General features: G+C 36.7%; 6 protein-coding genes, 1 non-coding gene and 1 pseudogene across 10 annotated transcripts; 5 read left to right on the plus strand and 3 right to left on the minus strand.

The window, feature by feature from the left end:
- The first annotated feature begins 424 nt into the window (after positions 1 to 424).
- phat-8 (ShKT domain-containing protein) lies at positions 425 to 1,710 on the plus strand. Its single transcript, NM_064257.10, has 4 exons — positions 425 to 528; positions 600 to 797; positions 1,441 to 1,540; positions 1,588 to 1,710. Exons 1-4 carry the CDS (start codon positions 444 to 446, stop codon positions 1,634 to 1,636), a joined length of 432 nt encoding a protein of 143 aa, NP_496658.1. The 5' UTR covers positions 425 to 443; the 3' UTR covers positions 1,637 to 1,710.
- Positions 1,711 to 2,325: 615 nt separating this feature from the next.
- Positions 2,326 to 3,854, plus strand: srg-17 (Serpentine receptor class gamma-17; the record flags this gene model as incomplete). Its single annotated transcript, NM_064258.2, has 6 exons — positions 2,326 to 2,538; positions 2,925 to 3,143; positions 3,189 to 3,332; positions 3,381 to 3,563; positions 3,609 to 3,691; positions 3,734 to 3,854. 6 exons carry the CDS (start codon positions 2,326 to 2,328, stop codon positions 3,852 to 3,854), a joined length of 963 nt encoding a protein of 320 aa, NP_496659.2.
- Positions 3,855 to 4,133: 279 nt separating this feature from the next.
- On the minus strand, positions 4,134 to 7,537 carry chil-28 (annotated as a pseudogene). Of its 3 annotated transcripts, one of them has the most exons (11): positions 7,497 to 7,537; positions 7,308 to 7,444; positions 6,988 to 7,255; positions 6,050 to 6,941; positions 5,704 to 5,745; positions 5,490 to 5,540; positions 5,309 to 5,359; positions 5,209 to 5,262; positions 5,152 to 5,159; positions 4,898 to 4,981; positions 4,134 to 4,848 (listed from the first exon to the last, which is right to left on the minus strand). In that variant, coding segments are annotated over exons 1-11 (2,343 nt in total). The 3 variants fall into 3 exon arrangements; another variant differs by having other exon boundaries at positions 4,898 to 5,159; another variant differs by lacking the exon at positions 5,704 to 5,745 and having other exon boundaries at positions 4,898 to 5,159.
- Positions 7,538 to 7,896: 359 nt separating this feature from the next.
- On the minus strand, positions 7,897 to 9,531 carry arrd-9 (Arrestin C-terminal-like domain-containing protein). The gene is made up of 3 exons (NM_064260.3): positions 9,294 to 9,531; positions 8,980 to 9,246; positions 7,897 to 8,644 (listed from the first exon to the last, which is right to left on the minus strand). The coding sequence occupies exons 1-3, from the start codon at positions 9,528 to 9,530 to the stop codon at positions 8,210 to 8,212; spliced, it is 939 nt and encodes a 312-aa protein (NP_496661.1). The 5' UTR covers position 9,531; the 3' UTR covers positions 7,897 to 8,209.
- Positions 9,532 to 11,541: 2,010 nt separating this feature from the next.
- Positions 11,542 to 12,906, plus strand: fbxb-102 (F-box associated domain-containing protein). The gene is made up of 2 exons (NM_064261.4): positions 11,542 to 11,630; positions 11,926 to 12,906. Exons 1-2 carry the CDS (start codon positions 11,551 to 11,553, stop codon positions 12,845 to 12,847), a joined length of 1,002 nt encoding a protein of 333 aa, NP_496662.1. The 5' UTR covers positions 11,542 to 11,550; the 3' UTR covers positions 12,848 to 12,906.
- Positions 12,907 to 13,052: 146 nt separating this feature from the next.
- On the plus strand, positions 13,053 to 13,073 carry 21ur-13811. The gene has a single exon (NR_051797.1).
- Positions 13,074 to 13,163: 90 nt separating this feature from the next.
- On the minus strand, positions 13,164 to 13,780 carry F15A4.10 (uncharacterized protein). Its single transcript, NM_064262.8, has 2 exons — positions 13,558 to 13,780; positions 13,164 to 13,320 (listed from the first exon to the last, which is right to left on the minus strand). Exons 1-2 carry the CDS (start codon positions 13,745 to 13,747, stop codon positions 13,271 to 13,273), a joined length of 240 nt encoding a protein of 79 aa, NP_496663.3. The 5' UTR covers positions 13,748 to 13,780; the 3' UTR covers positions 13,164 to 13,270.
- A 5,041-nt stretch (positions 13,781 to 18,821) lies between these two features.
- Positions 18,822 to 20,435, plus strand: T21B4.15 (Ovule protein). The gene is made up of 5 exons (NM_001027180.6): positions 18,822 to 18,930; positions 19,397 to 19,468; positions 19,518 to 19,661; positions 19,849 to 20,084; positions 20,135 to 20,435. Exons 1-5 carry the CDS (start codon positions 18,834 to 18,836, stop codon positions 20,309 to 20,311), a joined length of 726 nt encoding a protein of 241 aa, NP_001022351.1. The 5' UTR covers positions 18,822 to 18,833; the 3' UTR covers positions 20,312 to 20,435.
- Positions 20,436 to 20,553: the final 118 nt, after the last annotated feature.

Below are 20,553 nucleotides of genomic sequence, written 5' to 3' on the forward strand. Positions count from 1 at the left end.
GTAAATTTGTATTAAAAATCGACAAAGAGGAGCACATGATTGAAAAGAAAAAGAAAAATAAGAAAAAAAATGAATCCAAACCAAAAAATATTGTAGCGACGAGCTCCAATTGCTCACTCGACCAAAACGCACACGAGTAGGAAGTGAGTAATTATTTTTTTTTCTAAAATTTTTCTGAACTCTTTTTTGATCTTACCGCTTTTACAGAAGCACAATTTTCGTCCGGATTTTGTTAAGTGCTCAAAAAATCAAATTTTCCCAATGTGTCACCTTTCAGCATTACAACTGTTCAAATAAGGCCAAACATCGGCGGTGACATCAATTAAAGATCGAAAAACTGAAAAAGTTGGCGCATTTTCTCGTATTTAATTAGCTGGCCTGTACCGTAACCCCGGTATAAAAATGGTTGGCAGACGCATATTCCTCACTTGATTTTGCGAAAAATGTGCAAGTTTTTGGCTATTCTGGCTTTCATCGTCGTGTCTGTTGGGGCTCAGACAACATGCAATGCAATCGGTCTTCTTGGTCGTAAGTATTTGACAATTTCCCGATTCTTAATGGAAATTGTCATGACAATACATTATTTTCAAAATTTTCAGCATCAGTTGGTGGGTTATGCCCAAGTGGCTACACTGTCGTCACTAGTGGAGACTGTTGTGCCAGTGACCAAGTTGTCACGTGTGCTGACAAGACCAATGCCAATGGTGTCAATGAGTGCCCTGGATTGAAGAGCTACTGTAACAATAGTCAGTACAAGACTTTGATGACACAACAATGCGCGAAAACTTGCGGATTTTGTGAGTTCTGAGGGAGAAAGAGGCAATGACAATTAGAAATTCTAATGTCAATTGGCAATTCTACAACAGTTGTCAAATCGGCAAAATAGTAGAAAAAAATTATCAGCTCTAAATGACAATTGCCAAATCTTAACGACAATTGTAAATCCTTATTGACAACTGTCAGTTTGACAATTCTGAATGACAATTGACATCTCTGCATGACAATTGACTATTCTAAATAACAGTTTCAACTCTTGGTAATACGTGACAATTCTAAAATATGATTGGCAGTTTCTAATAAGAATTGACAATTATTGATGACAACTGACAATTACAAATGACAGTGGAGAATTCTAAATGACAATTGACTATTTAAAATAACCAATGGCAATTTAGAATAACAATTGACAATTTCCACTGACATTTGACAATTGCGGTTGACAATTGACAGATCCTAATGAAAATTTGGGTTTTTGTCAATTCTAAATGACAAGTGTCATTTCTTAGCAATTCGTCATGACAATTGACAATTCATAATGACATTTGGCAATTCATCATGACAATTGACAATTCTAAATGACAATTGACAATTCATAATTACATATGACAATTAATAAAAACACTTGACAATTCATTATGAATGTTTGTCACAATATTACAGGCACCGGAACTCCCTCAACCTGCGCAGACCTTGTAAACCCCAGCACCGGACGCTCCGAATGTGCAGCCAACAAATCCAGGTGCAATGACAGTGTTTACAGGTAAATTTCTTATTATAGCGAACTCCTAAAAGTAACCAAATTTTCAGAGATATGATGAAAACCCAATGCCCAAAAACTTGCGGATACTGCAAATAATAAGATTTTTCACTTTGGATGATTGGTGTGTAGATGAATAGAAAGTGAAAATGAAGCATTTTATGATGAAAAAATTTTCTGATTTTTCTCAAAAACGTGAAAAAAATGCCGAAAAAGAAGACAGATAGCAACATATAATTATATTTTTTGGCCACACAGAGAATATCAATAACCACAATAATTTCCGGTAACTGAATAACAAAACATTTGCTCTGAATTGATATGTTTGTGGTTGCCCGTTTTTTGGGCAAATTCTGCCATTTACGTGGCATTTTTGCCAGTTTTCTGTTGTGCTGGACAAATTTAAAATTTACAGACTTTTGCCATTTTTTTAAAATCTACCCGAACTTTGCCGCAATAGCTCCGTTCAACCAAATTTTTTTGACCTAAAGCTGCCCGACTGTGCCATGTTTTAGATACTAATTTTGACCTCCTGCCTTTCAAGTCGGTTTGCCGGTTTGCCCTAAAACTGTCCAATTCTTGCCATTTATGCCCCTTGATAGATGTCTGGTTTTTAACCAATCACTTTTAAGTTGCCCTTTTGAAATAATTTTAAACTGAGCTAGTTCTCCCCTATATTCTATTTCAATTCAGCCCTAAATTTGAGCAACCTTGTAATTATTTTTCGTCTGACATTCTCCAGAACTCACGTTTCTGCTTTGGAGCTCAAAATCTCACTTCAGTCAAACATGGGCACAACAAACTTAACACTTGATTCCGAATCAATATGTGATCCGAATTATGATATTCTATTCGAAAATGCAATATATTTTGTGACTGCTTGTTATTTATCTGTTGGATTATTTTGTCACATTAGTTTGCTCAAGATTATTTTGATTTCGGATAGGAAATATTTCAAGGATAACTCGTTTTTTGTGTTGTTCAGGGCGGATTTGTTTGCGGTAAGGAGGTGACCTAAAAAGCCTACTAGGCAGCAGTAGGCACGCTTGCCTGAGCTATCCTAAAACCGGTAGAACGGCAAATTGCTGGAATCAAAAATTCCGGCAAATCGGCATATTACCGGAATCGAAATTTTCGGCAAACCGGCCGCATCCTATAACTTTTCCTATGTCTATTTTGAAAAGTAAGCAAATTATATGAAAATATCTAAAGAAAACGGGCAAAGAATGCAAAAAGGCACAGTTTTAAGTGTTTCCGTCTTATAAAAAGTCCCCCTAGAAACTTACGGCAAATTGATATTCGGCAAATTGGCAAACCGGCAAGTTGCCGATTTGACAGATTTTTGGTCAAAAATATTGATCCCTGCCTGGAACCATATACTTTTCAGAGTACCACTCTCCTTCTCTACGATATATTCTTTGGGAGAATCTTCATGTACATCCCGCAACTTTGCCCCTTTGTGAGCACATTTTTCAGCACCCCAACCATATTTTTAAAAGTCTTATATGTTGCTCAAAACCATGCGAGATTCGTAAAATCCTTATCCCAAATTTTCATGGTCTTGAACAGAATGTCATGTGTCCTGATGCCAGCGACATATAACCAGGTAAGACGGGCTCTTTAGTTTGAGATACGAGTTTTAAATTTACAGTTTTGGAACAAAATCACACCAATTGCTAGTTTTATTATGCTAATTCTCCCGTTTGCCGGTCTCTGGAACATTATGATATCTCAAGTTATTGCATCAAGTGTACGCGGTGGATTTGGGGTGGATTATATAAAAGCAGTGAAATGGGTAACTAAGATAGGCGAAAACCGGCAAAAAAAACCCAGAAAATTTCAGGCTTCACTGTCACTGTTCCAGTCCATCTGCATCCTGACTGCTTTGGGCTTCACAATAGTTTGCACCTCTGTAACATTTTACAAACTAGCATGTCTATCAGATCGTGTACGATCAATTGAAAGATCGCTTTGTTTTACGAGCATCTCGATTTCCTGCACATTTTTACTGGTCGCCGGTACTCAGGTTGGTCTTACCGGCCGCTAAAGGTCACATACGCAAAAATTCCAGCTGACTTTTGCTACATGCGCTAGCTGCAAAACTGATGCTATGTATATTCTACAATTTCTTGCATTTGACACTTTCAATGTTGGGTTAGTTTTTTTCCACCTCTTCATTTCAAATAAAAATTCCAGATCAGCAATAATCATGTTTCTCACAAACAGACATCTACGAAGTTCGATGTTTTCTTCGCAGAAAAAACGAGCGGTTACTGTGGTGACAGTTGGACAGATATCAACCAATACTTATAATTAATTATTAGATTTGTTAGATAATAAATTTTCACTCCTTGAGGATTCTTCAAAATTGATCCTTCAAAAAATTTGCTCAAAAATAGATCTCAGCAAGGAGATAGATCCGCAAGTTTATTTATCCTGGTTTTTTTATTTAAAAATGATTTTCCAAGAAAAATGAAAAATTGCCGATTTCCAATTTGAACTGAATATACAGGACAAAGTAAGGCTTGTGAACAAATAAGGAATAAAATTAAGTGAGATTTGAAGAAAACATGCAATAAAATCGAAAAAAATATCACTATTTACCAAAACACAAATCTGCATCATACACTGCTTCCAGAAGAGTACCGTCGTCCATATCCACTGCCCAAAGACAGACTCCACCAATATTCACCCGCTTTATGTACTTGGTTTTTTCATTTATACTCCGATCAGTTTCAAATGTTAGCAATTCCTTTGTTTCGGGATTCCAAATATACGAAGTCTTAGTCGTCTCATCCCAATCAGCAGATGTCAGTCTCCATCCTTTTTTCTTTGCAATTGATCGTGACATGGTAGCTCCTTTATCAGCGTGGATGAACAAGTCCCTTCCATTTTCGGCGGGTTCTTCAACATTTTTCCATAGCTTGGCAGAAAATAAAATTCCTAGATTAAACTTCTTAGCGTGCTTTTCATTGTTACTAGTATAACCATCCATAATTCTAGCGACGTTGAAGTTTATCTGTGGTTCATGGCCGGAGTACAGTGGAAGAGGACCAATTAGTGAACTAAACTTTTCCATTGAGTAGACATTAATATAGTCAACATGCTCCGGAATATCATCCAAATTGTAGTTTTGCATAAATGCAGGCACTTGAATTGAGATTAGATACTGGGTTTGCAGAGCCTGTCGTAATTCAGAAAGAAACTCTGAAACCATGTGCTGGTTGGATTCCAGCACCCAATTGCATTGGATGTCCACACCATCCAACTTATATTCTTTTAGGAATGACGTGATATTTCCGGCCAATAATCTGAAAACTCACAAACATTGTTACGTGCACGCTTTATTTAAAATGTTACCTTATTCTTTTTTTAAACGCCATTGTATGCCAGTCTATGGAAATAGAGACTAAAGTCTTCGTATTTGCACTTTTTGCTGCATCTCTAAAAGCTAGAAATCTAGTTTTATATTTGGATCTTTCAAAATCCAAAATTCCACTGGAGTTCAAAAAAATACGACAGAAAGTTGCATGTGTTAGCTTTCTCATTTGATCTTGTGTAATGCTTGTCGTACTATTGCCAGTGAAAAATCCAACAGTTCGCTTTGAACATACAGGGGAACCTGCAAAAAAAAAGTATGTTGGGAAATAAAATACCGTATGATAATTTACTTGTTGTAGAGGAAGAAGTTGAAGTGAATGTAGTTTTTTCTGTAGTACTCGGCACTGAAATTTCATATTATTATCACTTGTCTTTGAAATAAAACTTCACTTGTTACAGGAGCTATTGTCGTAGATTTAACAGGAGGTGTACTACTTGACTCTAAAAATGAATCCTTTTTAAATTGCGATTATTGCAATTAAGTTGTCAAGCATGACTAATTCGATTTTGACATCATGTCAGTGATTTAATTGTAAGAGTGAAAGGAATACAATTTTTTTAGAAAACTTACTTGTTACAGGAGCTGTTGTCGTAGATTCAACAGGAGGCGTAGTACTTGACTCTGAATAATGATGATTAAAATAGCAATGAAACTCCGTTCAAATTGTGACTAATACATAGATATAAAATTTATATAGTTAATGATAACAATTTTTGAATACAGTTAATTTGGTTTTATCTCATACTATTACACAGTACTTAAAAGTTATATTCAGGAAACTTACTTGTTGTAGTCGTAGAAGTAACATCAGGTATTGCACTTGACTCTTAAGAATCATAATTTAATGAGATACACATTTGGAAACTAAACTTGATTTTTTCATGAGGAGAACTATAAAAACTGTTAATATTGCATTTTAAGGAGATAAAAATACGACGTGAAGTATAACTATATGAGTTTTGTCATCAAATTATTCGCTTAAAAATAACAGCATTAAATAAATACATCAAATAGAGACCTTAAATAAAGGCATTAATTAAAGGCATTAATTAAAGGCATTAAATAAAGGCATTAATAAAAACTAAATAAGGACTTAAAGGACATTAAATAAATAGATTTGCAAAGCTTACCTGTTGTAGGAGCTGTTGTTGTAGAAGTAACATTAGGTCTTGCACTTGACTCTAAATAATCATGTTTGGTAAAATCGAAAGTTTTCTCTAGTGCAAAAGTGCAAAATCTCTAGTGCAAAAGTTATTGGAAGACACCGCATTCAGAAGACTTCCAGCACTGTCATCCATATCCACTGTCCAAATCCAAACTCCACCAAGCTTCATATCGCAGACGTATTTCTTCTTCTCTCGAATACTCCGGTCACTTTCGAGTGTCACAAACGTGTTTTTGTTTTTGTCCCAGAGGAATGATGTTTTTGTTTCAGTATCCCAATTAGTTGAGCCAAGCGATAAACCGTGAGTTTTCTCAGCAGACCATCTTGATATGTACGGTTCCCCCACAGCTATTCCATTCACCAAATCTGCATTTCTGAATACTTCAGTGTTGGAATCGAGGCTTTCTTTCACATGTTCCCAACGTCTCGCATAAAATGGAATGACTAGATTCAACTTGCTTGGATCTTCAATTTTTTCAACGTAATATTTCATAGTGTGATGCACGTTGAAATTCTTCCTAGCGCCAAACCCACCGCACATCGGAGCCGACGGCCCCGTCGGTACTCCATACTGATTGGCCCACGGGCCCGCAAAATCCATAGAATGCACGTTTAGGAAATCAACATGTTCTATGATTTCATCCAAGTCGAATCCCATCTCGAAGTTGTCTACATCAACTGGTGGAACTACCACTGACAGGATATACCGTTTCTCTTGATTTTTAAGCTTCTGATTCAACTCTCGAAGAAACTTGGAGTAACTCGCTCTATTTCCGAGCTTTGGCCATTTCCAGAATATATCGACGCCGTCAATCTTGTGCTCAATAAGGAATGATAGGATGGATTTAATGAAGATGCTGAAAAAATTATGCTTCAAATTTTGTTCTCTTTACTCATATCTACCTTTTTTTCTGCTCATCCTCTAGTACCGAGGAAAAATAATTCGAGTTCTCAAATCCACCAATGGAAATCATCAGCATAGTCATTGAATTCTTCACCTTTGACTTCAAATCTTTGAATCTTTCTTTCGCACGCTCACTCATTTCCAATTGCCCATCATCTGTCATACTGACGAATCTGAAGACTGCGTGAGTCAGCTTGGCAAGCTGCTTCTTTGATATTGGCATGGTCTCGAACTCAGAGTATAGTCCAATAATACGTTTTTCATTGTCTGAAAAAAAGAGATGAAAACGGCCTAAAGCCCCAAGAACTCAGAATCCCACCGGTGACACTTCTTGCATTCCTAGTACTCGATTTCCCCTGAAAATTGCCCAAGATAGCAAAGGTCCCACAAAGGAACAGTAATGCAAAACCAATTTTGTAAGCCTTGTCCCATATTAGTTTCGGCCTTTTTTCAAGTCTGAAATTTGTTTCTAATAGGATACTATAGAAAAAGCAGAGTTTAAACTAACGGTAAGGGCAATAGAGTTTGCACTTGGGATGGAGTAGGCATGACGCAATGAACATGTGCCTACTGAATTTGGGGACTTAAATACTTACAGAAGGGGCGGTTAATAAAAACTTTACTTGCATTTAAAAGTAACAAGAAGATCAAGGTTGTTGATATTCCTCATCTCAAATTTATTATCAATTAGTAGAACGGGTTTACTGTTATCTGTTTTTGTGGTCACACAGAGGTTATCATTAGGAATGGTTGTTTACCAAATATAACAGTTCATTCGAATCAGAATTAATTCGTATCTATAAATTGGCAAAAAAATCGGAGTTCAGATCAGAGATCTTTGAATATAATAATTAATTGATATGGACGACAGTACTCTTCTGAATGCATTCTGTGATGCAGATTTCTGCTTTTAAACTTTTTTTACTTCATTAACAACGAACAAATAAATTTGTCGGACTTCAGTGGAGGCCAGGGGGCTTCGGGGGGCGTTTGAAGGAAATACTAATTATTCTAATTGAAATTATGGCAATGTATTAGTGGTCCAATCAAGGCAACTGATGGAAATTGGAAAAACAGCAATATGGGAAGCACAGGCAAAATATTCCGAGAAAACATGGTGCTTGGAAATCATCAATATGAAGTAAAGTTAGACACTTATAAGTTTTTTAGACAAAATGGAGGAAGTGTTTGGGAATAATATTGAAGAGTAAAAAAATCAAATTAATCCTCATCGAAATTGATCAACCCATCGCAGGTCTCCTCATCTTCAGTCCCAACATCAGATTTCTTCCCAACCTCGAATTCCACCGGAAAAACGAGTGGCGCAGCCCAGAATCCGTCGGTGAACAAGTTGACCAGCAGAACATAAGAGACCTGAATCAGCTCCGAGGCGAATGAAGGGGTGGCCGGCTCCTTGAACTTCATGGAGAACGTCGAGATGGCGATCTCGTCGTTGCGGATTTTCAGCTCGGATTTTCCAGTTTTTCCGATGAGAACTGAGTGAGTCTTTCGGCAGGCCGATGTGGTGGAGTAGTACTCGATTCTTTGGAAGGCTTCAAGCGAGATTTTCTTGATGGTTCTGGAGCTGCAGTTTTTGATCTTAATGATCAAGGAGATCGGATCGTCAAAGAAGATGATACGGTTCGAGAGTTGAGCCTGGAAGATTATGTGTTTGTCTTCATTTAAAAAAAACCATCACAGCTATACCCTCTATCATAACTCGTGAGACCGAGGCGCGAGTAACAACAGGTGACCTTTAGGAGTACCATAAAAGTGAGCACACACTTGTCAATGTCTACCGAATTTTACCACATATGTATCAGAGACATGTGCACAGAAAAAGTGATGTAAGAGGGATGATGGCGTCAACATAGAGTTATTTTGAAATTGTTGGTGCTGACAAAAGCAGATTAGAAAACATAAGGGTTGGCTAGAAAAGGCTTGTGACTTTCTACATATGGCATCCAGATGTGAATAGTTCTTATGCTTACCTCAAAATAGATTTCTCCTCTGTTGCAATTCAACTTCTGGCAATATCTAATGATATGCTCCGGGCCCAGATGCTTCTTCGACACTACCGTTGGTTTCTGAGTGACCAGGAACTCCTTCTTAACACATTGATCAAGCGCGTGTGGGCGATCCATGTGCACTTTGATGTAGAATCGAATGAACCCGAAAGGTCCCTCGAACGATTGTGGGATGTTCTCGGGCACGGTGTAGTCGAATGGGATCCTGTGCGTGCCGGGCTCTATTCGATTCTGGAATTTTTTAGATTTGTTAAATGAACACATCCATGCTCACGAACCTCCGACATTTCAGCTTTCCAGAGCACACCGCTCTCATTAAAATAGGTCCATTGTCCGACCTTCGTCACATTGTCCCATCCTGTCTCGGCTTTTCCCTTGACAGTCAGAGTGATGGCGCGGCACGTGGAAAACTTCTCGAACTTGAGCACAATATGCCCGGAAACAGTGTCACCGGGATAGTGAAGCTTCTCGGGCTCGGCGAGCACAATGCAGTCAGGGCTTAGTTTGAAGGGCATCTGGAAAAGATGGGGTAATGTCAAATATCTGATAAATTGAGTGAAACATCAACAAAAAAACAGAGAAGGGCGCCCCGATCGCGTATTCCACATCATTAAAACAGTGAGCCCACAATCGACGGCACATTTATGGTGGGCGGAGACTGAGAATTGTGAGGGGACGCAGAGAAAAATGGGTGTGAAAACAGTCAGTAATGGCATGGAATTGTTCGCATTAAATTGTAGTGGTGATCGGGAGAGTTTGTTAGAAAAATTTTGGTTGCGGAAGGAAAAAAAAACGCAAAATATTGACGAGCCAAAAGTTTTCAGAAAGTTGGTAAAAGTTGCGGATAATTTGAGAAAAAAAAGGTTCAAGCCGAAAGTTTACGAAAGTTGGCGCAAGCTGACGCGAATTGTCGAAAGTTGGCCGAAATTGGCGAACGGTGCCGAAATTTTGCAAAAGTTGGGGTAAGTTGCAGAAAATGGACGAAGGTTTCAGAAAGTTAACGAAAATTGGCAAACGTTGCCGAAAGTTGACGAAAATTGCCGAAAATTGCCGTTAGTTCCCGAAAATTGGCATAAGTTGGCAAAAGTTGTCGGAAAATTGCGGAAGCTTGCGAAAATGGCGGAAAGTTGTCGAAAGTTGGCGAAAAATGGCAAAAGTTGGCAAATGTTGCCGAAAGTTGGCGAAAATTAGGGAAAGTTAGCAAAAATTGGTGAAAGTTGCCAAAAGTTGCCGTAAGTTACCGACAATTGCCGATAGTTGCCGGAAAGTGGCAAAATGTGGCGAAATTTTGCGAAATTTTCATATGTTGCCGAATGTTTGCGAAAATTGGCGAATGTTGCCGAAACTTGCCGGAAGTTAGCAAAAATTGACGAAAATTTGCGGAAGTTTTTTACAAGTTGCCGAGAATAGTTAGAAAACCTCTCAAAATTAAAGGAAAAGTGTGTGAAATTGCAGAATATAGCCAAAAATACAAAAAGATAACGTTTTTGAAATTTTTGTTTTTGCTTCATGAAAAATGAATCATAATTCATACACCCCCACTGTTTGCTTTTTCTGAACACTGAGGAAAATTTTCGAAATATGTACATCACGTTATCAGTGATAACCTAATAAAAATTACTGAGGAAACAGCTTCAAAAACCAATAAATTGTGCCGGTTTCATTTATCGATAAGAAACTTTACAAAAACTTTTAAATTTTATCAATCGAGGTATTGTCCGCCGAATTTATCTATTTTTTGAAACGTCATGATCACACTGTGGAATGACAACAAAAACCAATTTTTCGATGGGATTTTTAGAAAAATTCGGTGCACATCTTTTTGTTTAAAATGAGATTATATTGGCAACGGAAAGATAGAGGAGAAAACCCACTTTTCAAAAGTTTCAGCAATTTTCTTAGCAACTTTCTGAATGTCAGCTGCGTTCCTTAACATCCGGTGGTTTTCTGAAAACGTTTGAGATATTTTTAAAAAAGATACAAATTTTTTATTTAGAGTTACATTCTGAAAAATTTTAAAACTTGTGGAAAATATAACTCGATAATGTTTAGAATTTTTTTGGCAATTTCCTGCAAAAGTTGGCAACTTTCTTGGCTAATAAAAGTCATCGACAACCAATTTTTTAAGTTTCCTGAAAATTCTGGTAGCAGTCTGAAGCGTTCAAGAACTTCCAGAGCATTCTGTGAAAATCGGCAAAAAAATCTGAAAATGATCTGTAGATGGCTCGCCCCTTGCTTGCTGTCCTTTGTTTCCTTTTTCCGACAAATTTTCTCTTCCATCCTGAGGTTTTTTGCTTTTTCTGTTATATATTCTTACAAATATGACTGAGTATTACAGTTTCAGACAATAATCTCACAAGTGAAAAATTTGGCACTTGATGGTGCATCAAAATACCTAGATAAACATGAACATAGCGTGTACCTTTAAAGTTACGTCATCTTGCCTGACGGTGGGGCAATTATGACAGACGACTCTTCCTCTCTGCTCTTTCCCTATTATGTACATCTCTCATTTGTGACATTATCGACCGACCCATGACTACTATATTCAAATTGTTACGTCTCCCGAAAAATACAATTTTCCAAGTGCTCCGACAGTTCAAATGCCTTGATTTGTAAGTTTTTGAGCGGTAAATTCAATTTTTGTTTTTTGCAAAGTGGCACAAAATTCAAATTTAAAATTTAAAACTACATGCGGAATTCAATTTTCAAAACTATGAAATTTTGGCGGGATTTTCGCTTTGATCTTCGAAAAATGCGGGAGGTGAGACGTAGAAATCTCAACTGATTTCGCATGAGCGTGCTGACGTCACAATTTTTTGGGAAAAAATTCCCGCATTTTTTGTAAATCAAACTGAGCCTGACACCACGTGATTTTTAAAACAAAATCTGATCCACAAAATCATTCAGAATCGCCTTCTCCGTCTGCTCCAAATATGCGAAGTCTTGTGTAATGTACTCCACAACTTCCAATAAGCAAAAAACTATCCGAATCGAGTTTGACGACACAATTCAATTTGATCTGAGCCCAATCACAAAACATATCTGCCTGTTCGAACTTCTAGCTGATCAGAGAAACGTCCTTCGAAAAAATTTCAACGAATGCGAAATGATCATCAATGGAAATAATTTCATTCGAACAGAATGGAGCATTGCCGGGTTCGCAATAAAGGATTGGATGAAGCATTTTCTCGATATATTCGGTGGCCCGAAAATCGATATAATTTCATTTTCAGGAAAAGGGTTCAATAGAACTTGGTTTCCTCGCGATTTATTCCGAATTTTCAACGCACAATCTTTTTATTGTGTAATTGATTTCATTTTGAAAATTTTAAGAAGCTTCCAATACCCGGAAAGTCTTACAACTTGTAAGGGAAAATCGCTAGGAAGGAAGCCTTTAAATACAATTTTTATATTGAATTTCAAAAGTGTGAAGTATTACGGAAGACATCAATTTCAATTAACGCTTAATCAACTTTTGGCAATGAACATTTCAACTTTGAAATTACTAGATTCTGCAATATCCAGTAAAAATTTGAATTTCTTCTTAAAACATTGGCTAAATGGCTCTAACAAACGGCTTGAAGTGCTAGAAATTTTTGGATTGAACGCCTATAGCCCCACAATAATCTTTAAAAATGTTGCTTACCAAGTGATCCTCGAAGATGAAATCTTTAGCATTTACAATGAAGTATTCACGTTTGGATATGAAATTGAAAGGAGTTGCGATGAAACAAGGGCAGCGATTTTTATTAACTCAATGCCGGAAGTTTCTCACTATTGTTTTAGAATGATTGTTGGAGAAGTACCTAATTACCTAATAATCTATTAAGTACCTAATTAATTGTTTTTTTTAAAATTTACTTTGATAGAATAAAATATTTAAAGATGTATGTTCTTGTTAAAATGTGGAAATTCCTACAGGTTGTTTTTTTTTAATTTCTAACTTTAAATTTTCAATGTCTGGAAATCTCAACGTCAAAAAAATTCAAAAGTTTCACAAAATTGGTAAATCTATGTGGAAAACTTGCAGGAATTTTTTAAAAAGACTTCCGCAAATTTTGGGATATAAAATCGCGGACTGTTTTTGAAACCTCTCTGGTTCCTAAATCCTGTAAAGTGTCAGCTGCAGTTTTGATTTTCAGAAAACACATAGTAACGTTTATTGCAATTTTACAGTGAACAATTTTTTAATATAAATACATTTTTTGGCAGAAAGAAAATGAAATTGATATGGATTTGTGGAGGTGAAAGCTCAGTTTTGGTCATCATCGGAAGAGTCGAGGAGTTTGGCGAATTCGGCGGCTGAAAATGGGAAATAATAAGTTTCTAGGACAAATAAAACATGGCAGGGGCCACAATTTGTGCATAGTAGGTAGGTAAGTAGGTAAGCACGTAGGCAGGAAACTCGGCAACCGGCCACTAACCCAAAAAGCCACAGTGTAGCTCTCAAAAAGGCCACCAAAAAACTTAACAACTGGAAATCTACCTTAATCTGCCGAGCTCCAAACTGCCAATCTTCTAAACCAATCAACAACTCACCTTCTCTCTTCCGCTCGTCTCCCCAACGCCGACACATTTCCTTAGTCTCGGCAATGTTCTTCTGAAGAGTGTCCACCTCCCAGAGCAGCGCATCAATTCGCTTGCCGAGCTCATCCTGGTCGCTCTTCTTGCTCTTCTCCTGAATGAGCTCCGAGTTGTCGGCGATGATCTTCTGCAGTTGGGCGGACATTTTGCAAGTTTCGGTGGAAATGGAGGGGTTTGGCTGAAAATTGACATTTTTAAGTTCAAAAGTTCAAACGTTTGAATTTTTACCAAAATTTTATCACTATTTTAGAATTTCTGAGAAAATGGAAAAGAAAAATCAAGAAAAAAAGAGGAAAACCGATAAAAATGAGAGCGGAATAGTGTGATGAATAACATTTTTTGTATTTTTCTCCGCTCACCTGGCATGCTACTTTTATCGATTTGGGCTCCCGGGAAGGTCGTAGGTCATTTACATGGAATACGGGAAAAGAGGCGCCGAAAAATTTCCCAAGTTGCCAAATAAAATATTTTCGACAACCGGTAATTGCGGAAAGTTTTTTATTGTAATTTTGCTTAACCTCCTAGCCTAAATAAAGAAAGTATGCAATAGGTAGGCACGTAGGCGGGCAAACTAAAGGAGTATTCAAAATTTGAAACGTTTGCCAAAATTAGTGGAGCTTTTACAAAAGTCTATGTTTGTATATCTCAAGAAACAAAAAAAGTTGCTCCGTGAGCAGCAACACCTAGAAGTTTATAATTTTATGTTTCTACGCAATTACTAGTTTGAAAGTTTAAATTTGAAAGGGAAAAATTTTTTAAAAACTAAAAGTTTGAAGAAAATCAAATATGGAAGTTTTGGCAAATTGACAGCACAAAACCTTATAGAAATGTATGCAGAGAACACAAGTTTTTGTTTCAATTGTACACATTTATATACCTACTTAAGTGATAAACTTTTTGAAAATTGATAAAAAGTTGAAAATTCTTCTTCAAAAAAAATATACGGAAATGTATAGAATGTTCTAAAAACTTATTTTCAATAAATTTCCAAAAAAGTTTCCTTAAAAATTATTTTTAAAAAAATAGTGGGGTTCTGCTTGATTTGGCAGTCACGCAATGTCAATTTTTTTTCAGAATTTTTTCCTAATTTCAGAACTTTTCCGAATCACTGTAATTTTCCACAATTGTTAATTTGCACTTGTTCTCGTTTTTCCAATTTTTTGATTCTGAAACAGCTGAAAATTTCCACTTTTTTTCAAATGTCGTTCCAACATGTATGAGTAATCATTTCCGGCCTCTCGTGCTGGCCAGATTTTAGTTCGTTTAAAAAGCTTCCGGTCGAATGATTTTTGCATTTTTTCCACCAACTGAACCATACATTCCTTTTCCGATTTTCTTGATTTTCTGGTAAACTCTTAGAACATAATTTTGTGCTCTTTGAAAGCGGAATTGCGGCAGACTTTTGCGATTTTTCAAATTTGTTTGGTTTTTAAAAAAATTGTCAAAATACTCTCCAAATTATTTTTGACATTTCCATTATTTTATTTCCTCAAATAAAAAAGCCCTAGTAAATCTATTTACGAAAAAAAATAATCTTCCGAAAGATCACGAACTCTCCCTAAAAACGTCACCAAGCACAATTTGAAAGGGCTTCTAATAAATCTCCCCCCCCCCCCCCTCTTCGAGAAATCTCAATTATTTTGGCACATTTCCAAATATATTTTTTAAAGATTAAGCCAAAATTAGGTAACGTGGAAATAAATATCAGATATGTGACGTTTTTGGAGTTGAAACTATAGTCATGTATCATCTGCCCACTCATTTTTAGACTTGGTTTACTGAAAATTTGGCTGAAAAATTGGGATTTTTGACGTTTTTTAAGCAGTTTTTGGCTGCAATTTTAAGGTCCGTTTTCAAAGATTTTTTGCAGATTTTTCATTTCAAAAAGCAAGTTAAAGCTACATTCAATTGTATTTAATCATATTTAATAGCAAAATTAGTCTTGTGTCTTTGAACTTTTATTAATGTTTCAGATCGTCGGAGCTCAACAAAAAGCACATTCATATTCTGGTAGAACATGAATTTTTAAACGTTCTTGTCAACTTTGAGCCCATTCCAACTGCTCAACACCAATTGAGAACATTTTTGTGTAACGACTTTGGCTTCTCTTTTTAACTATTTAAAGGCTGTACTAGCTTGCCTACTCGCCTGCATGCCTGCCTATCGCATAAGTAAAGTAGGAACGCGTGTAGGCACGTAGGCAGGCATGTTTGCGACTACTTCTAACCTATTTTGAACAACGTAAATTACAGCTTGTTGCTATTTTCATCCACTTTCACAAATTCTACTCAATTTTCATTCTATTCAGCATTTATTTTCTGTGAATTCTACCTTATTTTAAGAATTTTTTTCCAGTATATACGTCAAAGTTATCTTCCAGACATTTTTTTGTACTTTTTACAAATTATTGCTTACAAAATTGTATAAAATGATTGTTTGATATTTCTCACTTCCCCTACATACTCAGAATCCAATTCAAAACCTAGATGCACTTTTTTAAGGAAATTCACCAAATTTTTCAACATTTAAAGTTGAAAACTTAACGACTAGTTTGAGAAATGGGATAGAGCTTGTAGGCTTAAGCTGTAATCAAGCTTAAAGGTTGAATAGATAAATTTATTTTATAAAGTACTTTATAATCACAATTAGTTTATGAGGAATATTTAGACCTTATTTTTTCCTCTTTTCACTTTTCCATTTGGTGATCCCTACTTCTTCTTCACTTTTCTCCGATTTTTAATTAGCATGCTACTTCTGCATTAAATTTTCATTTTTCTGCAAAAGTTGCTCCACGCTGTCGCAGCCAGGCTCCATCCTTTTTATTCCATTTTTGCTCGGCTTTTACCAGTTCTCTTCAATTTTCAATGTATTCTCATTAGCCTTATTTCCGGCGTCTTTTAAATGAAAATGTGTACAAATTTGTCAGCTTTTCCTACCTATATTTTCAGTTTTCACAATTTTTATGCAATTTGTCAAAAACGTTTCTCCTATTTTTTATTTGTTTAATTTTCATTGATGTAATTAACTTTAAAAAAAATCTAAGTACAATGAATTTATAAACAAATTCATTTTTCTGCTAAAGAGAACATTGCTTCTCATTTTCTTCTCCTAACTAGATTTCACCAGTTTTGCCCGCGTCCATCTTTTAAGCTGCCTCTTTTCTAGTCAAAAAAAAGTAATTTTTCAATTCTCTCAGTTTTGGGAAGAGTTCTCAGTTTCTAGAAGATTGTGGTTTGGATGTAAATTTTTGGATTAAAATAGTAAAAAAATGTTTCAATATACCGAATATAGCTATAAAAAAAATTTGTAGAATTTTTCTAAATTTTTAATGATTTGTTTTAATTGTGCAATATCGATTTTAAGGTCAATTTTACTGTTTTTTGCAAAAAAATGTCTCGAAAATTTGAAAAAATTTAATTAAAAATCTACCATCAAAAAATGGTTAAGAAAATTATTTATTTAGCCAAAAAATGCGATGCATGTGCGCGGAAACTCAAAAAATAGTTCAGCCCTATCCATTTTTTTTGCAAAATTTTGAAAAACGATGTACTTTTTACTGTTTCTGCCCACTTTTAACATTTTTGATGCTCTACATTTTTCTCCAAATCCGCCTTTTTTTGCCCTTTTTTCGCTCCATTTTTATCAGCTTTGCCTCGTTTTGCCAATTCCGCCTATGTTTGTTAGATCTGCAAATTTTCGCCGTGAATAAGTGCACCGCTTATCAAAAACTGATATCTAAGAACATTATCTTCAAAAATCCGTTTAACATATGTATGGCTAACCATTTATGTCTAACTAAAAATTCAGTGCAATTTTTGCAATTCATTTTTAACTCAGCTCTAACCAAAATTATTTTCTATTCAAGGCCTGAACCCGTTCCACCAATTTGACCGATCTATCAAAACCTAACCTAATCCTGAAGCCATGACGTGTTCCCTATTCAATTTCCCTTATAGCCAATTGTCACGCGAGAGACCTAATCCCGCGAGCTTTGGGCTAGCATTCAAACTTTTATCAATTTCCCATTAAAAATTGGGGCGGGGTGGCTTAACAGCAGAAACTATTTTTGTTTGGCGGAGACTGATGAAGGATTATATCTACATCATTTCATCGTATCGGTGCTCGCCGCTTCACCGAGTTTCGTGTCATGTGAGATGTTTTACTATTAGGCATAATTTTTTGAACAAAAACTTGGAGAGATTACTATATAGAGAATCTAAATATATCGGATTTTTCATTTGCTATCGGCTTAGATGTTGGCAATATATTTGGAAACAAAATGTGCCCATTTTGTTCTCTTCTCAAATTTTGCCCCTTTTAAAATAATATCAAATAAAATATTATAATATATTTCCAACCCGTAAAGTGTCGGTTGCTTTTTCCAGCAATAAGAATCTCAACTGGAACCTGTAAGGTGTCCGCCGTTCCATATCTGCTTTAATTGCATGAATTAACTATAACCAAGTAGCCACCCGTAAAGTGTCGGTTGCTTTTTCCAGCAATAAGAATCTCAACTTGAACCTGCAAGGTGTCCGCCGTTCCATATCTGCTTTAATTGCAGAAATTAACTATAACCAAGTACAACCACCCGTAAAGTGTCGGCTGCCTGAGGTTTTCTCACCTAAGGAGGTCCCGCAAGTTGTTCGCCGCTTCCCTTACCTACCGAAAAACTGCACAAAAGTTCAAATTGTTGTCTACCCGTGTCTTTTCAGGCAAGTGTCCTCATGGACACATCTCGAAGCCTGACCAGTTTTGCCAAAAGCTCACCTGATCTTCCACCTACTTTCCTGAACTTTAAGTTTCTTTCCCTTCTCAACATTCCCCGTAATTGCAGGGTGCGCGCGTTTGTTTATGCCTCTTTCTTTCCCACCCCATGTGTCCCATGATGTGGTTGACATATTCAGATTTTGAGCCCTACACGGAAATTAATTTAAACGTGGGAGGAAAACAAAATGAGAAAGTATTTCGTCAAGTTAGGCCAACATTTCATTCGCCTCACCGATTTTTGTTAGGCTTCAATTCAAGTTTTCAGTTTTGAGCTAAGAAAAAAAGTTATTTTTTCTCACATTTCCTCATACTCTATTGTTATTTGCTTATTCATATGCAAAAGCGTAGAATAAAAGCCTTTTTATCAACTGATCAAAAATGTATACTTCGGCACGAAAAAGCTAATCCTTAATCTGTTTCGGGTGCCGCAGGCTTTATGTAATCAGGATTACAGAATCGCAAAAATGTCGCAGGATATTATTAATCTCGACGCAATGTTCGACGACTCAGATTTGGAAGACTATGAGGAGCCCGAGTTGCGGATTGATTGTGGCGATGAAGGTAAGGCCTAGGCAGTCCTTGTTGCAAGCCTAAGCTCTTATCCAAGTTTACCGGGCGTTAAAACCAATTGTTGGCGGTCGTAGATAACGGCACTGACTTATTGCCGCCCATCCATGTTGGGTTTTGTAGATGTAGCCTGTGAAAATTTGACAGTCTTCAAGTGAAAATTTACTCTGGGTAACTGTTGCAAAGCGCTGGTCACACGGGTATTCAGGTCGACCCCACGCTGTTTGACCTCCAAAAATTGCGGGAAACTTGCACGTGAGTTTTCTATTGTCAACTCCCGCAGTTTTTGGAGGTCAAACGGCAAGACCAAAAAGTGAGCCAAAGTACCTAAAGTATTATCGGATTTTGAGAGTCTGAGCTGATCATACTTATCTTACCCGAACAGATCTGAAAATTTGGCTCCGATGAACAATTAGACAACATTATAACACATTATAAAATCGATATGAAATCCTTTCAGATGAGCTGATGAGTGCCACGGTAACCCAGCAGGGCTTTGACTTTATGCAGTTGAGTCTTGGAGACTCGTCAGGTAAGAAGTCTGCCCGGATAAAATATTACCAACGACCACCAATTTTAAGCTTACGTAAATGAGTTGTTGGGGGTTCCTGTCGTCGATAATCTGCCACCGGGGAGCCCTATGGGATTCGTGAAGGGTACTGAAGATGAATATGATGAACTTGAAAAGCTTACAGCGCAAATATGCAGCGATGTGTATTCACAAGGTGGGTGAGAAAAGTGAGAGTTTGAAAGCTTGAGTGCTTTGAGCAAATCTACCAAAATTTTGTCAAAAGTCTCCCAAGGAAAAATAAATCAGAGGCTCTACAAGGATTTTGTCCAAAACTTATTAAGGTTTTTTCTGTCTAATATTGTTTTAAGATCTGCTTTAAGCTAAATTTCAAAAACTTACAGGCCACAGAAGTCTTCCAAAAAGTTATCTCGACGAACAAATCGCTATGGAAAAAAATAACAATTTGGAGGAAAATGAACCTAAGCCAGGTAGCCATTCAGAAGGCCTTCTGTCCATTGCACAACCTAACCAGGTCGATGAAGAACAACTGAAGCAATCTGTAGCACAGGAGAAGCTCGAGGAGCTCACAATGCGCATTGGCAACTCCTATCACAGAGCAACACAGAAGCGACAGACGGTAGTTTTTCCACCACGAGCAAAAGCATGAGTAAAAGCAATAAACTTCAGATCCTGATCGACATTGCCCCGATGCCTATAGCCCGTCGGAGGTCGACATCCACCAAGACCGTCAAATCCCCGACAACTCCCACCGTACCCAAACTCGTCAGCAAAGTGACGTCGAAGAAGCCTAAGAAGGCTCCACTCTTCGCGAAGTACACCAAAATGTTTGATCCTAGACGCTAAGGAAAATATGAATATGTGAACCGTTTTTTTATTATACTACTTATTGTTGATATTCCATGATTTCAAAAAAAATATTCCCGGTATCTTAGCAAAAACATTCTGAATAAATTGTGATTAAAGGCTGGCCAAGCAGGTGGAATAATAATTTTTAGAGAACCATGTGATTTTAGCAATGAAACTTTGTTCATTCCAACTGATCAACGTAGAGGCGATCTTCAACACTTCAGCAGACTGCCTCCCAA

This window comes from Caenorhabditis elegans, chromosome II, assembly GCF_000002985.6.
Source record: "Caenorhabditis elegans chromosome II".
In the NCBI taxonomy this organism is placed as follows: Eukaryota; Metazoa; Nematoda; class Chromadorea; order Rhabditida; family Rhabditidae; genus Caenorhabditis; species Caenorhabditis elegans.

Coding starts and splice junctions, on each gene's coding strand:
- fbxb-102 (NM_064261.4), top strand. CDS start 11,551: ATGACTACTATATTCAAATTGTTACGTCTCCCGAAAAATACAATTTTC. Junction 11,631..11,925: donor CAGTTCAAATGCCTTGATTT/GTAAGTTTTTGA, acceptor AAAATCATTCAG/AATCGCCTTCTCCGTCTGCT.
- arrd-9 (NM_064260.3), bottom strand. CDS start 9,530: ATGCCCTTCAAACTAAGCCCTGACTGCATTGTGCTCGCCGAGCCCGAG. Junction 9,247..9,293: donor GGAAAGCTGAAATGTCGGAG/GTTCGTGAGCAT, acceptor AAAAAATTCCAG/AATCGAATAGAGCCCGGCAC. Junction 8,645..8,979: donor GAGGAGAAATCTATTTTGAG/GTAAGCATAAGA, acceptor ATAATCTTCCAG/GCTCAACTCTCGAACCGTAT.
- phat-8 (NM_064257.10), top strand. CDS start 444: ATGTGCAAGTTTTTGGCTATTCTGGCTTTCATCGTCGTGTCTGTTGGG. Junction 798..1,440: donor CGCGAAAACTTGCGGATTTT/GTGAGTTCTGAG, acceptor ACAATATTACAG/GCACCGGAACTCCCTCAACC. Junction 1,541..1,587: donor TGCAATGACAGTGTTTACAG/GTAAATTTCTTA, acceptor CCAAATTTTCAG/AGATATGATGAAAACCCAAT.
- F15A4.10 (NM_064262.8), bottom strand. CDS start 13,747: ATGTCCGCCCAACTGCAGAAGATCATCGCCGACAACTCGGAGCTCATT. Junction 13,321..13,557: donor AGACGAGCGGAAGAGAGAAG/GTGAGTTGTTGA, acceptor TCCCATTTTCAG/CCGCCGAATTCGCCAAACTC.
- T21B4.15 (NM_001027180.6), top strand. CDS start 18,834: ATGTCGCAGGATATTATTAATCTCGACGCAATGTTCGACGACTCAGAT. Junction 19,469..19,517: donor GAGTCTTGGAGACTCGTCAG/GTAAGAAGTCTG, acceptor ACCAATTTTAAG/CTTACGTAAATGAGTTGTTG. Junction 20,085..20,134: donor CAACACAGAAGCGACAGACG/GTAGTTTTTCCA, acceptor AATAAACTTCAG/ATCCTGATCGACATTGCCCC.